The sequence below is a fragment of the Acanthochromis polyacanthus genome, chromosome 2 (genome assembly GCF_021347895.1).
Source record: "Acanthochromis polyacanthus isolate Apoly-LR-REF ecotype Palm Island chromosome 2, KAUST_Apoly_ChrSc, whole genome shotgun sequence".
Lineage (NCBI taxonomy): Eukaryota > Metazoa > Chordata > Actinopteri > Pomacentridae > Acanthochromis > Acanthochromis polyacanthus.
The window spans coordinates 5,009,252-5,024,756 of record NC_067114.1 but is presented as its reverse complement, the minus strand read 5'-3'; the positions used below and the strand labels follow the sequence as shown (position 1 = coordinate 5,024,756).

The window sequence follows — 15,505 nt, the reverse complement described above, 5'->3', positions numbered from 1 at the left end:
TATGGAAACATTCACTTATTAATAAAAAATGACTGGATATCCCTAAATGTCAACTAAATAACCTTTCCAATTCAATAACAACCACCTTCTGTTACATATATATTTCATATATATTGAATTTCCCTTCGCGGATGAATAAAGTGATTCTATTCTATTCTATTCTAATTAGCTAAACAATAACAAAAGAAACTGATTCAAAAAGTATTTTAATTGTGCTCTTTTTACAAAGTTGAGATAGTTCTTTTTCAACAAGTCCACTATATCAAATTTTATAGGGAAAATAACAAATTGTATCTGTGTCCGAGAACTCACTTTCAACTAATTTACCCATTACAAAAACACCTCTCAAGGACGTGTGTTAATTCCAGATCACATGACCTGCTCCACATGATGTCATTTCCTCCTGAAGAAAAGACTGGCCAGACTCCAACGCTTTCTGAGTTATTCAATATAAATAGTGTGTGAGTCAAGTGTGGATGTTTAGAAGAATTTTTCAGCAAAAATGCCATGTGGTGTTTGGTTATAGGCGGTGTTAAAATCCAACGGGCAATTATCTCCTAATGATGGACGGCTGAGTGATGCTACCGATGCTCCTTTCTCCACCCACCATTGTGACCTTTACAAACTGGTGGCTTTTTCTCACCTACAAGACCCTATCAGGGAAGACTCCTCTATACCTCTCCCACCTCCTACACCCCTCCCATACCAACTACCACCTGAGGTCCAGTGATTTCATAACACTCTCTATCTCCAAGGTCTTCGGACAGAATTCCTTTGGCTTTGTTGCAGCGATTGATTGAATTCCCTCCAAAAATCTCTGAGAGTGTCATCTCTTCCATCTCTTCACATGTTTAAGCAGAAGCTGCAGCAGACCCTAGCTGACCACTGCACATGCTGAATGTTTTCACTGAATTGCTGACAGTTTTAAACATTTGTGTGCCCCTTTCTTGTATGTATTGTTTAATTTTTATCTTTCTTCCTGTTGGGGCCTCTTGCCAGGTCATCATTGGAAACTGGAAATTGTTCTCAACTCATCATACCTGGTAAAAAAAAAAAGAATTAATCAAGCAGGGTGGTGGCAGCATTATGCTCTAGGGCTGTTTTGCTGCTTTTTTTTTTAGGAGTATCTCCATATTCTTCAAGAAAACTTAAAATCATCACCCAGTAGGCTGGGTCCCAGATGCACTTTGGTGTTACAAGACAATGACCCGAAGCACACATTAAAAGTGATAAAGAAATGTTTAAATCAGGCTAGAATGAAGGTTTCTCAAAGTCCTGACTTAAACCCATCAATAACTTGTAGGCTGAGCTGAAGAAACACATCTGTGTAGGAAAGTCAACAAATGTAGTTGAATGACACCAGTTCTGTCAAGGATACAACCAGAAGCTTGTGGACAACTACCAGGACTGCCTAGTCGGGATGAAAATGGATAAGGGGCATTTAAACTAATGCGTATATTTTTGACTCAGTAGATAGTCATATTTGTAGAAGCCCAGTAATAAATCTATGAAATAACCAAAATATATGATTGTCTTTGTGACAAAGATCCATGTGTTTCCATCACAGAAAATTAAGAGTTGTAGGAGCCATCAGAAACTCTAGACTGCCATTATACACATGGTTTTTAAGTGTTTTTATGGACTGTAGCACCAATTCACAATATGTGTAATCTCTGAGCATTTCACATAATATGAAAGAGAAAAGCTACAACAACAGCAGCAAGGAAAAAGACAGAGAAACCAAACAGACCTCTGTAGCAGCTGTGGGAGGAAAAAACGATCCTTTAAAACGAGGACACTTCCAGCAGAGCCAGGCCTTTGGTTGCATTCGTGGACTTCTATAACCCTTTAGAAGAGGCAATGAACTACTGACAGAACCACATTTTATATTAAAAAGAGCCAAATAATGTCATTAAAGGTTCAATACCTGAAGGTAGTTCTTACTTAAATAAATACTTAAACTGATATTTCTTACTTAAATAAAGGTAGGAATACTGCATGACCCCTTTCAGTGTTATATTTATCATATACAGACCACTTTATTAAAGTATTATTGCATATTCATTAATGGGTACATGCCACACAGTTATGTCCGCAATAAAGCACTAATTGCAACAGCTTGAAATCCCTATTTTACAAATTGATATAAATACTTTTACAGATAAAATACTGATCTAAAATGTAGGTAATACATACAGCTGTGAATCAAATGTAGGGGGTAAAAAGTGGGATATTTCCTTCAGAAATGAAAAGTAATTACAAAATGGAAATATTCAAATGAAGAACCAGAACATGAATAGTGTCACTAAGTGCAGAGTTTCAGTAAGTGCACTTACATTTCCATGAAACACACAACTTGGGGTTCAGGTTCCTTACGAGTGGTTGCAATTTGCAAGATGAATCTAATGCATGGCTAGATTATTAGAACTGCACAAAAAAAGCCTGTTTCTGCTACACAATACTAAGTCTATGTCCAGATGCTGCTCTATGATTGTTTTTGGATAGTTCAGGTTGGTGAAGGAAACACAGAAGCAAATATTCTTCGGTTGTTCTGCTAACAGCCAGGAGAAAGGTCACGCTCCAAGAAGGGTCATGAGAATGTCAAGTTGTGAAAAAGCCAAACCCACCCACTTTTGTTAAATCTAGCAACACTGCATTGGATTTCCATCAGTCAGGGGACTCAAGACATCTTAACTAAGTTCCTAGCGCTGGTCGAACTGTTACTGATTTTATTAATGATGTCGAAAGGTGTTATTTTTAAAGACTTGACTAAGATTCTCCAAAACCACCACACACATTACGCAACTGCTGCTACAGACTGAGTAGTACCAGAATTGAAACAAACGACTGTTTCCTGTAAAATCAAAGGAATTTCCCATTTAAAAACAAAACAACAAAAAAAAACCCAAGGTGGCAGACTTTTCCATTCAATATCTGGATTTTGCTATTATGATCTATTGTGTAGGCAAATGTCATGTATACACATAACATGAACTTATATTTATGATTTGTTTTATGACTTATTTTATTTATATATTTTTAATGTTTGATGATATTCTGTAAAGCATCTTTGAGTGTCCTGAAAAGTGCCATACAATTAAAATGTATTATTATTGTCAGTTGTGTCATGTGTTGGTGGAATTTCAAAGCCTGGTGCGTGTGTTGTAGCGTGTCGGTGCGGCCACAACCACACAAACACGCTAGCTGGCAGACAACAACATCAGCAGCATTAATGGGGCACCGATGTACGCAATGTGTCAGTGTGAAAAGGTAGTGATCAGTTTAAGTGAACTGTTAGCTGAAAGTGCAGCTCCTCTCAGCTTTATGGATGATACTGATTTTAATTTTACTGTTTTGGTTCACCTTCATTGCTCTCACTGTGTCATTTCTTTGAAACATGGAGTTATTTCTTAACAAAATGTCTCCAATGCCGGTCCAGGTCTGAGAGAACGCCTGCAGGGAGCACTCCAAGCCTTCACTGATGGGACAAATATGAGATAAATGTGTTAACTTCATGTGTGTCTGTTGAGTCTCTAAACTTTGGGCACTGTGCCCAACAAGATTAGCACATTTAAGCTCTTGCTATATTGATGCCATTAAATATAAGCAGACATTTTTTAATGTTTCGCTACAAACTGAATGTGTTGATGCAAAGAGCCTGATTAAAGGCATTAGAGGAGATTTAATTTCCTACGACTTGGAACGTAGCATGCACATGCGCACATACAACCTCTCCCTCACCCCCCTCTAAACCTCCCCCCTCTTAACATTTACGAAGAAACGCCCCCCTCCAGAAACTTGCGTAGCACTCGTGAAGTTGTCTTTTACGGCTGGGTCCCCCTGGATCTTTATCTGCCATTATGTAAAAAAAGATGAGTAAAACAAGTCGCCAGCTAACTACGAAGCTGTACCAAAGCAACACATACAGAAAACACGTAAGTCCAAGGCGTACGTAATCTACGTAACTAGGCCTGAGCCGGAAGATTTTTGATTGACAGGAAAGGGAGCAAAGCAAACGCCTCGGTCCGAGCGCGTTGATTGGCTGATGTTTTTCAGGTCCTGCCATGTCCACAGTTATTTATTTTTTATTTTTTATTCTTTTAGAGACCATACATACAAGTCCACTAAAGGTCAGTATATTCATTTTATGTGAATCAGACAAATTAAACAAACAAACAAAAAACATCCTCCATAATGCCTTTAAGTGTCCAAGTAATCACCTGTAAATACTGTATGTTGATGCTTTGCTCACAGTGTCTTTTCCTGTGTTGCCCCCAAGTGGCTAAAAGTCAGTTGCTGCAGGTGTAAATTTCTCAGCAACTTGCTTTTGATTTTTTTTTTAATTTAACCTTTATTTAACCAGGAAAGATCCCATTGAGATTAAAAACCTCTTTTCCAAGGGAGTCCTGGCCAAGATAAGCAGCAGCGGATACAAAACAGTTATAAAATCACACAGTTAAGACATGATTAATATACAAAAAAAAAAAGAAAAGAAATAAAAACAACAACAATAATAAAATTTACAAAACAAGTTATAAAAAACAAGTAGAAGTTGTAGAAATGGCCTCAAGAACTTGCAGTTTTGATTTAAAGGCACTCAATGAGATGAACTCAGTTAATCTGAAATCTTTCTGCAACATGTTCCGGGCAGAAGGTGCAGAATAAGCAAAAGCTTTTTTACCCAGCTCAGTACGAACACGTGGAACTAAAAGTAACAGATGATCTTGTGAGCGGAGCGAGTGAAGATCACAACTTTTCTATGCTGTTGAGGAGCAAATGCAGGTAGGAAGCAGTCCAAGTATTACCTTCTATATGAAAATATACCAATGATGAATCCTTCTGGTGGCTAGAGATGGCCATCCCACCCGAGAGTATAACTCATAGTGGTGTGTTGACATTTTACAATTTGTAATAAACCTCAACGAAGCGTTGATACGATTAAAGGTCTGGATTTTCACAGCAGCAGCCACTGAATGTATTTTACATTCTGAAATTACTTCTCAAGAGACGATTTAGTCCCTGTGAGCTGTTAGATAGAGGGCGGCAAGGTCACAAGCTGCACACTTTTCACATCATTTTTACTTTTCTCTGTCATAAAAACGTGCTGTGTGGCATAAAATCTGTTCTTGCTCTTTCTCAAAAACAGCTGATAACAGATACAGCAGTGGAGCTTCTGCTGTATTTACAACAGAGGCACTGCAGTTATCACGTTAACCGAGGAGGACTCCAAATCAATTGAGATTGCATTTTGCATATGTTGTTCCAAAGTCAAGGTTTAAATCTAAGGGTGACAGATTTTTCTCCATCAGGAACAACCTGCCTGAGGGGATGAGGCCTGCAGAGTCAGTAATTTCTTTAAAATCACTTCTGAAACCGACTATTACTGACTTCCTTTTATGTTAAGTTTACTTTTAGCTCTGTTTATGGTATATGTTCTCTCGTGTTATTTTAATTTTGGTTGCGTATTTCTTTGGTGTGAAGTCATCTTTAATTCTTTGTTTGTCAGAGATTTTTAATTTCTAATTTTTAACCTTGAATCATATTGTTTAATTTTTAAACTGCCTACTTCCTTTGTCTGATATGCATGTTAATGTAGCTAATAATTCATTTAACTTATTATCATTTTTACTGTTTGTTTTATTTGACTACTCTGCCTGGTCTTGTTTGATTGCTTCTGTGTTTACGTGTCTTAACTGTTAAAGTGCCCTGTGAACGCTGTTCTTAAGGGTGCTATGTAAGCAATGTATTATTATCTTGCAGCTCCTGACATTTGTTCCTTTTCCGGTGATTTCTCACCACAGCATCTGATTGAAGTTCTCCGTCTGTATTTTCATGGCAGACTGTGACGGAGCAGATTTGGATTTTAGTGTAATATTGAACAGAATTTGCAATTAAAACATTTTATTCATGGTATCTTCAAATGAGAGCCATTTTTTGAATTTACTAATTTTGTCCACTAGGTGTCAGAAAAGCATTAAATAAGCTGATCTGAAGAACCCTCCACAGGTCACCTGGATTTTTCTTTGTGATGAACTTTTCTTTATATGCTACTTACACTACCAGTCAAAAGTTTGGACCCAGGTTTACAGATGTTTTTGTGAACTAATTTGTTCAAAAATGCTGAACATGTTAAAAACGTGAGAAAACCCACACATGCACAGGGAGAACATGCAAACTCCCTGCAGAAAGACCCCAGGCCCAGGCAGGGATTTGAACCGGGGATCTTCCTGTTGCAAGGCAAAAGTGCTAACCACTACTCCACTGTGCAGCCCACTTTAAAACATAAATATATTTTTAAAATATTGAGCTTATTTAGAATTCTGCTAAAAAGTGATGTCAGCTAAATAAAAATCTCAAATAAATAATAAAAAAAAAAACCATTTTGCAGTCTAATACTAAAAACACTGCTATAGTCATTCCATAATATAAGGAATTTGGTAATGAATCTGTGCACTTTGTCAGTTTTAATGCTCCATCCGGGACATGCATGGACATCGATGAGCAGGTCAGACCCTGGACCAGGACGTGGAGAGGTTTGAACTGTTCCTCTCCACTCTGTGCAGCCTTATGCAGCCTTTCCTGCGGCTGCAAACACGAAATAAGATCACTGCACCGACTATAGTTAGGATAATCACCACCAGGATGGCCACAATGCAGACAGTCAGGGAGAGAGGGAAATGATGAGCTGTAGGTATACAGAGGAAAATGTTTAAAACATTAAATAAACTCAGAAAAAAAGGAGTACACAGATTGATGTTAGATTACAATTGTCATTTGAATGCATGAAGTGAAAAAGCAGCTTTATACAACAGTTGATCTAACAACGTACCTTTTCGAGTCAGGGTGATGGTGATGAAGCTGGAGGACTGGTGGCTAGATTCCAGTTTGCAGGTATAATTTCTCAACAGATCCTCCTCTGATATTTTTTGGAAAACTAAAGACGCTGTCAGCTTTTCCTCTTCTGCATTTTTCACTCTGTAAAGGAAATAAATTCAGGGATGGAGGAAGACCCGGAAGCGCAGCTGTTAGCTCTGATTATTCCTGTGCTGAGTGGGGATTGTGGCTACGTAGCTGTGAGGGGAAGGACGTGTGTGTGAAACATTTACCGTGTATAATTGTAGAAGACTGGAAGGCTGTTGCTCCTTTCCACAAATGATGTCCCACTCAACCAGAACACGTCATCAAAGTTTGAATTCACAAGAGCTGTGCAGTTAATCACCACTGTTGAGCCTAGAAAAAGAGAAGTTCACATACAATTTTCATAAGTGTTACATTTTAAAGCTACAGCTGAGTACGTGTGCGAATCTAGACATGAACTCACCCAAATCTACATGAAATACATCATTTTTGTGTGGCAACAGTATCTCACTGCTGGGCTTGACTTCTACTGTGACTGTAAAGGTCACGTTGTACGTTTGACCACGGTACAGGTAAGATCTGGTGCAGGTGTAGATGCCGCTGTCTTTTTCACTGATGCTCTCGAAGTAACCGTTTTGTGGCGATGACTCGCCCTCCTGCAAAACAGAAGCTGAGTTTACACGCAGCCAACATTCCTATTTATAAAGACCTTACAACACTGCAACAACATTTTACAATCAAATCTCAATCATGCTCCAGAATGCGCCGATTTTAAATACCTTGCGCCATGTAATGCCGTTTCTGGTGATATTTACAGGAGTGATGTTTACAAAAGGGCATATCAATCTGCATGACTGCTGCATGTAGCATGTTGAAGGGTTCTGGTTCTTCTCTCCATGCTCTCTGGACTGTGTTGCGTACACTGTCAGCCCAAACCAGAACTGCCTGCTAGCATTCCTGTCATAGCATGAAAAGGAAATGTTGATATGCAGGTTTCACTCCACATCTGAATAGAGACGAGACTGAATGTGAAAGTAAGGAGGGCTAAAGGATCAGTTTACAAATATTAATTTTGTACGGAGCCAGTGGCCAATGTCAATGTCAGTGTCAGATTTATTTATATAGCACTTTTAAAGGTCTATGGCCCACCCAAGTGCTTTACAGTAAAGTAAATAATCAACAATACAAGAACAGTAAAAGCAAAACAATAAGACAGTAAAATTAAACAGTGAAAGGTCCATTGAATGTGACTCTGCTCAGTCAAAGGCCAGGGTGAACCAGTGGGTCTTAAGATGTGTTTTAAAAATGGAGAGGCTATTTGCAGACTGCACAGAGAGGGGCAAAACGTTGTACAGCGTGGGAGCCACAACTGCAAAGGCAATCTAAACACTGAGCCTTCTGTCTTTCTGTGTGAAGTTTGCTGGTTCTCCTTGTGCATGGGTTCGTTTTCACAGAGACTTCCTCCCACAGTCCAAAAACATGCTGAGGTTAACTGGTAATTCTAAACTCTCTGTAGGTGTGAATGTGATTTTTTCTCTATGTAGATGACAGCAGATTCAACACAAGCAAAGATCTAGTCAGAAGAAAACAACCTGGATAAGTGCAACAAAACAAGTTCAAGCATGATAGGACCTCCTGGTGCCTAAAGGCAGTGCAGGAGGCAATAGGAAATGTTTGCTGAGAGGGTTCAGGTAGGAGGGAGCTGTTTTTATGCAGGTAGGCATGCGTATGTATGTTTATTGCTAATTAGCAAATGTTGGCACGCTAAGATGGTAGGTACCTGCCAAACATTTGCATGTAGACATGGTTTTTTCACTTCTTTATTTTTTTTAGCATGTAAGTATTCTGATGTTCATATTTATCTCAAAGTACACAAGGACAAAGATGCAAAAGTGATGTTAGATACAACATTCTTAAAAACTAATCCCATACAAACTTTGCTTGAAGAGTATGAGTGCAAATATATTTCAGCACTTTAGAATAAAATCAATTTTATGTCTGACCTATTCGTACCACATAGATCTGTTTAAAGATTTGCTCAGCATCAGCAAAAGCCCACACAGTCAAAATGTGTTTTCTAGAAGCAAACTGCTCAGCTGTAACACAGAAATGCCATTACGGATCCATTTAAGAGTGTTTATATCTTACCCATAGGAGCATGAGTAGTTGCCCTGATGGTTTATAGAAGCTCTGAGAATGACAAGGCTCCGGCCATGAATCAGCACGTCAGCTGATGTGGACATGCTGTTGATCACATTCACATCCTGGGTGGAGTGATTGGTCCACAGCGGTGTACCATCTTTGTAACTGAGATAAGGGCACTCTAGCACCACCATCTCACCTGCCCTGGCATATAACACCTGGGCTTCCTGTGAACTCATCACACCTGCAAATAAATGTAATACATTTTATTTCCTTCAATGGTGGAAAACTGCTAAATGAACTGCCTTCAGATAATTAAATGTTATTATTGTACCTCACATCTAGCCATCCATCCATCCATCCATCCATCCATCCATCCATCCATCCATCCATCCATCCATCCATCCATCCATCCATCCATCCATCCATCCAAAATTGACTTTACAGTTATAATAAAGCTACAGAAACCAGTTGGTTAGCTTATCACACCACAAAAACTACAAACATATGGAAAACAAAGTGTCATGTGATGTGTTTTTTTTTTTGGCTGAAGACAATAACTTCCCGAACTATAGTTGACTGTAAAGTTGTCAAGACATCTGACTCCGAGAAGTTACTGTGCCTGAAATCTCAAATTGTAATTTTTACACTTATGTTTTTGTAGTTTTTGACACACAGTGATGAGTTAATGGATTATTGAGCTTTTGGTGGATGGCTTTTGTTACCTGTGTTAAGAAAACTCTCAGAAATAAAGATATTAACGGTCCAGCCTTTCCTTTAAAGTTGAGTAGGGTTAACATCTACAATCTTTGTGTGTTTTTCTCTGAGATGCTGAATCTTTTGGGGAATTTTAATCCTGAGTCTTAAATATTGTATACCTGAAAAATGTTTTCTTACATACTTCCTCCAGAAGTACAGGAACAGTGAAGCCAGTTCCTTTATTTCTGCTGTACACTGAAAACATTTGGGTCAAAAAATGAACTGAGACAAGAGATCAACCTTTCAGCTTTTATTTCCAGTATTTCCATCTGCATCTGGTACACAACTTAGAAGATAGCATTATTTGTAACAGAACACCACATTTTAGGTGAGCAAAAGTATTGGAACAGATCGACTTAAAAGAGATTAAAGTGAATAAGATTTATTTAGTTGCAATAACTGCATCAAGCCTGTGACCCAATGAATCACCAAACTTTTGCATTTTGTGAAGGTTTTCCAGGCTTTCCCCACAACCCCTTTCAGTTATTGTTTGTTATGGTGTTGTTAATCCCTTTAGTCTCTTCTTCAGAAGGTAAAATGCAGCTCTACAGGGTTGAAGTCTGGAGAGTGACTTGGCCAGTCTAAAACCTTCCACTTCTTGCCTCTGATGAACTCCTTTGTCGTTTTGGCAGTGTGTTTTGGGTCGTTATCTTGCTGCACGATGAAAGATCTCCCAATCAGTTTGGTTGCATCTTTCTTTAAATTGGCAGACAAAATGTCTCTGTAGACTTCTGAGCTCATTCTGCTGCTGTCACCATGTGTTACATCACCAGTGAAGACTAATGAGCCAGTCCCAGAAGAAGCCATGACATTATCTCCACTGTGTTTCACAGATCAGCTTGTATGTTTGGGATCATGAGCAGATCCTTTATTTCTCCAAACTTCAGTCTTTCCACCACTTCAGTAAAGGTTCATCTTTGTCTAATAAGTCCATAAAACTTTGTCCCAGAATTTCTGAGGCTCATCTCTGTACTTTTTTTTTGGCAAATTCCAGCCTGTCCTTCCTATTCTTTTTGCTAATGAGTGGTTTATCTTCTGGTGTTGCCTCTGTACTTTTGTTAATGAAGTCTTCTGTGAACAGTAGATTGGGACATCTTCACTCCTGCCCTCTTTAGGTTGTTGCTGGTGTCACTAACAGTTGTTTCAGGGTCTTTCTTTATAGCTCTCACAATGTCTCTGCTGCTGTTTTCTTTCATCTACCCATTTGACGTCTGTTAGTATACCAGTGCCTTCTTTCGTCTTCACAACATTCCAAACAGTTATACTAGCCATGGCCAATGTTAGCACAACGGTCCTGATAGATTTTCCATCTTCTGTCAGCTTCACATATGCTTGTCTTTCACCTATAGACAGCTCTCTGGTTTTCATGTTGGTTACATCTCTAACTATAGATGCAGGATGCACAGACAAAACCCAAATCTGAAACTGAGCGTAGACATTGAGTTCTATTTATTGTCTGAATAATCATGTAACAGGACACACCAGGGCAACAAAACACACCTGTCTGTCACATGTTCCAATACTTTTGCTTACAAGAAAAATGGGTAGGTTCAAACAAAAGGTGCAATCTTCTAAGTTGTATATCAGATCCAGATGTGACCACCTGGAAATAAGAGCTGAAATGTTGACCTGCTGTCTCCTATTCATTGTTTAATGTAAAACCCAAATGTTTTCAGTCTACAGCAAAAATAATGAATTGGGCTCACTGTTCCAGTACTTTTGGAGGGGAGTGTATACACTAACTGTGGATGATTAAACAAAACAATGTGAATCTAAATTCCTGAGCAGTGTTTAGTTACAACTCTGGATGGATGCAAGATGGAGAACAATGGACTGCCATGAACTATGGTCAAAGTGTTGACTTTAAAATGTTGATTAGCTGGGCAGACCAGGCTGCACATCTGTCATTAAATACTTCCAATCAGTCCCTACATAATGTATAAAGTTTTTCAGTCTGGGGGACTTTGAATGGACCAGATGCAGCTGATAAAAATAAAGAAAAAATTTAAAAAATGTAACAGTATTGTTGTCTATAATTTACAGTCACTGTAATTTTAATGGTTTGTCAGTAAAGGAGACACTGGTACAGGAACAGACTCAGCTGATCCACACACTAACTCAGACCCATTCACTGCATTTACTCATGTTTACATTGCATAGCTAAAGCTAACTGTATATAATGTGTATATACTGTATATCTAATCTAGAGAGCCAAAGCTCAGTGAAATATTTTATTATTTATCATAATGTTGACAACCTCTTGTCTTTAGATGCTAAAGAAAATATTCTAGTCAGTAAATATTGCTTGTTTATATCTTTGTTTTGATTTGTTTTTTAATATGGTTAACATATAAGACAATAAAAAGTAAGTCATTTTACTAGTTATGATCTTCAGTTCAACAAAAGAGGGAAAATATATAACAGTAAACTGTAAAAAAAAAAAAAAAACAAAGAAAAGAAAAAATGTGGATAAAAACTATTTTAAAAAACGCTCCCAGTGAAATAACAGTAAATTGGTAAATTGTTTTTAAAAATACATAGATGAAACACACGCAAACACATATATTCAGTCATTAAGCAGGTTTTTGTGCACCACATTGCATCCATCGTAAAGTGTTATAAATCAGGATTTCTCCTACCTGTCAGTAATGTGAGGAGCAGCGGAAGGACCAGCAGTGTTTTCTGTGTCGTCATGATGTTGATTCACTGAAGGAGAAGAGAGAAGTCAAGATCTGCTGAAAAACACATCATTTCTATCATGTGTGATGACGAACAAGTGACTCATGTAGGGAGGGACATTAAAATGCGCACGACCTCCAGAATGTATCACCGGGATTTGAGTAATTCTGTTTAAATAGAATCGGTCAATCATTAGGTAGCACCATGACTCACGGTTTTCTCGGAAGACATCTCCACTTCTTTCTAACCATTTATTTACACTTTCTATTTTGCTGCAACCCTCAGTTTCTAACTTCCAGCCTCAATAACTCTTGAGATATATGTTGTCAAAACATAAACGATACCTCCTTCAAATCGTTGTAAGCCAGATAATGTGCTACAAGGCCAATTTTATCAAGAGTCGCTGTCTTTAAAGCTACAGAAATAATATTGGCGTCTATGCGCAGCTGACCGCGGTCAAGCCAGCCCTCACTGCGAAATGCTTGGTCAAACTAGCCCTCACTTGGAAACGCGGTGCGCGCATATGCTAAACAGTACGTCAAGAGCGATCTTTTATAAATTGCCGTTATTATTCAAGCGTGTGACATCCGCGAAGAGTGACGTTGGTCGGATTTGGAATTTCAGCATAAAAGCCCCCCCCAAAATGGCATATTTGCATATAAATATATATATATATATATATATATATATATATATATATATATACATATATATATATATATATATATATATATCATGTACATTAGCATTCATATTTCTCCCAAACTGCCTGTTATTATTCCACTGTTCCACTTCAGATTGATAGTACTCCACTTCAGGAAGACACCGAGTGAAAATCAGGTCAATCTGATGTGGATTTTCAGAATAAAAGCCCCCTGAAAAGCCATATTTTTTAGATATATCATGTTCATTAGCATTCATATTTTTCCCAAACTGCCTGTTATTATTCCACTGTTCAACTTCAGATTGATAGTACTCCACTTCAGGAAGACACCGAGTGAAAATCAGGTCAATCTGATGTGGATTTTCAGAATAAAAGCCCCCTGAAAAGCCATATTTTTTAGATACATCATGTACATTAGCATTATGAGCATATGAATGCTAATGAACATGATATATCTAAATAAATATGGCTTTTCAGGGGGCTTTTATTCTGAAATTCCACATCCGACCAACGTGACTCTTAGCGGATGTCACACGCTTGAATAATAACGGCAATTTATAAAAGATCGCTCTTGACGTACTGTTTAGTATATGCGCGCACCGCGTTTCCAAGTGAGGGCTAGTTTGACCAAGCATTTCGCAGTGAGGGCTAGCTTGAACACGGACACGGACTGTCTGCAAATAGCAAAACCGCTGCAACAGCGAAAAGAGACAGTAGACAAATATTCAATAACTTCACTCTTATACACTGTAGAGCCACTAAAATCACTGTAGCCATGAATGGACTGCAGCTGGTCATACTACAACTCTTGGTTTGGTGCTAAATTAAAAATCTGAATTTTAAGGAATTTTTATGTTTATTATTATTATTATTATTTTAATAGTAATACAATTGAATAACTCCACTCTTACTCACTGTACAGTCACCAAAGTCTCTGGAGCCATCAGTTGTCTCCTGCTGGTCATACTACAACTCTTTGTTTGATGCTAAATTAAAATTAAGAATTTTAAGGAATTTTATAATTATTTTATGAGTATTAATTTTCAATAACTTCACTCTTACACACTGTACAGTCACCAAAATCACTGTAGCCTTCAATGGGCTTTGGCTGGTCTTTGTTAAAAATATTATATATTGATCAAAAATAATATATATTTTTTTCACACAATTGAGGAAATTTAATAGTAAAAAAAATTAATAACTTCACTCTTACACACTGTAGAAAAATAACCATCAAACCATCAAATTAAATAACTTGACGGTCTGATCAGCAGGACCCATGCTGATCAGATCGTCAGGCTTTTTATATCCAATTATTGTGTGTACATTCCTTCACTTGAAAAACATTACTCTCAGTTTTACATTATGGTATAAATGAATCAAATAACACTGAAACCTTGTAGAAGGTGTCTTATCGTCTTTCTTCTCAATCATCAGTACTTGAGGTGACAGTCTGAACAGTGTGTTTGGTATACTGGTGTTATCTGATACTCTCTTTGGTAAGGATAAGGTAAATTCCATTACTATTGAGACATATGTATTTGGACAAACAAGTGCACTATGCCCCTATGCCATTTTTCCTGTGTGTTATAAAAAAAAATACCACATACATCAAGAAAAGTGCCATCAAAGCTAGTTTACTCAATCAATAAACTTCACATACAAGCACACATACTAAATATTGTAAACAACATCATATTGCAATAAACAACCCAAATGTAATAAAACTGAGTCCCTAAAAACAGTGGGTGATCATTTTCATCTGTTAAAATCTGTCACAACAAAACGGATTCAAAACAATGGACAGTTTTTCTGGAACTATTTTTGAAACAGTTTGGGATCCTCACCCCAGACCAAAACCCTTTTATTTCTGATAAGAGCCTAACTTGCGTACAGCCTCTTCAATTGTGGCTGTTGCACAACACACAATACCAAGGGGTGTTTCTGTTTGGTATTTGGGCTGTTTTCCTTCCAAGGCAAAGGGTGTGAAACCATCTTGTGCACATTCCACACTGAATCTAGATGGGATAAATGTGATAAACATATAGAACATTGTTAACATTTGGAAACCCGGAATGCAAAGTACACAATATTTCATTTATTTATTGTTCTTCCACGATTCGGACTATCGATTGTTTTTAAAATGTTAAAGTAGCCTCACCCAAACAGCATCAACTGCAGTTTTGGGCAGGTCCTCACTTCCACAGAAAGAACAGAAATCATCCTTTGAGACTGAAAAAAAGATGTAAATAGGTAAGTAATGAATACATTTTTATTTATTGTAGCAGATGCTGAATATATGAATGTAATATTTAGAACAACACCTGATCCTTGGAGAATTTCCTCTGCCATGTCCCTTCTTAGACTTTGAAGAGACTGTGTTGATGAGTCAATGTCAAATGA

The 15,505-nt window shown here is 37.7% G+C and overlaps 1 protein-coding gene across 1 annotated transcript; it reads right to left on the bottom strand.

Moving 5' to 3' along the window:
• Positions 1-4,034: 4,034 nt before the first annotated feature.
• Positions 4,035-13,008, bottom strand: LOC110960900 (interleukin-1 receptor type 2-like). The gene is made up of 8 exons (XM_051944894.1): positions 12,652-13,008; positions 12,399-12,465; positions 9,007-9,244; positions 7,638-7,815; positions 7,322-7,514; positions 7,107-7,230; positions 6,830-6,975; positions 4,035-6,685 (listed from the first exon to the last, which is right to left on the bottom strand). Exons 2-8 carry the CDS (start codon positions 12,451-12,453, stop codon positions 6,507-6,509), a joined length of 1,113 nt encoding a protein of 370 aa, XP_051800854.1. The 5' UTR covers positions 12,454-12,465; positions 12,652-13,008; the 3' UTR covers positions 4,035-6,506.
• Positions 13,009-15,505: the final 2,497 nt, after the last annotated feature.

Coding starts and splice junctions, on each gene's coding strand:
- LOC110960900 (XM_051944894.1), bottom strand. CDS start 12,453: ATGACGACACAGAAAACACTGCTGGTCCTTCCGCTGCTCCTCACATTA. Junction 7,816..9,006: donor AACTACTCATGCTCCTATGG/GTAAGATATAAA, acceptor ATGCTATGACAG/GAATGCTAGCAGGCAGTTCT. Junction 6,686..6,829: donor CATCACCCTGACTCGAAAAG/GTACGTTGTTAG, acceptor GTATACCTACAG/CTCATCATTTCCCTCTCTCC.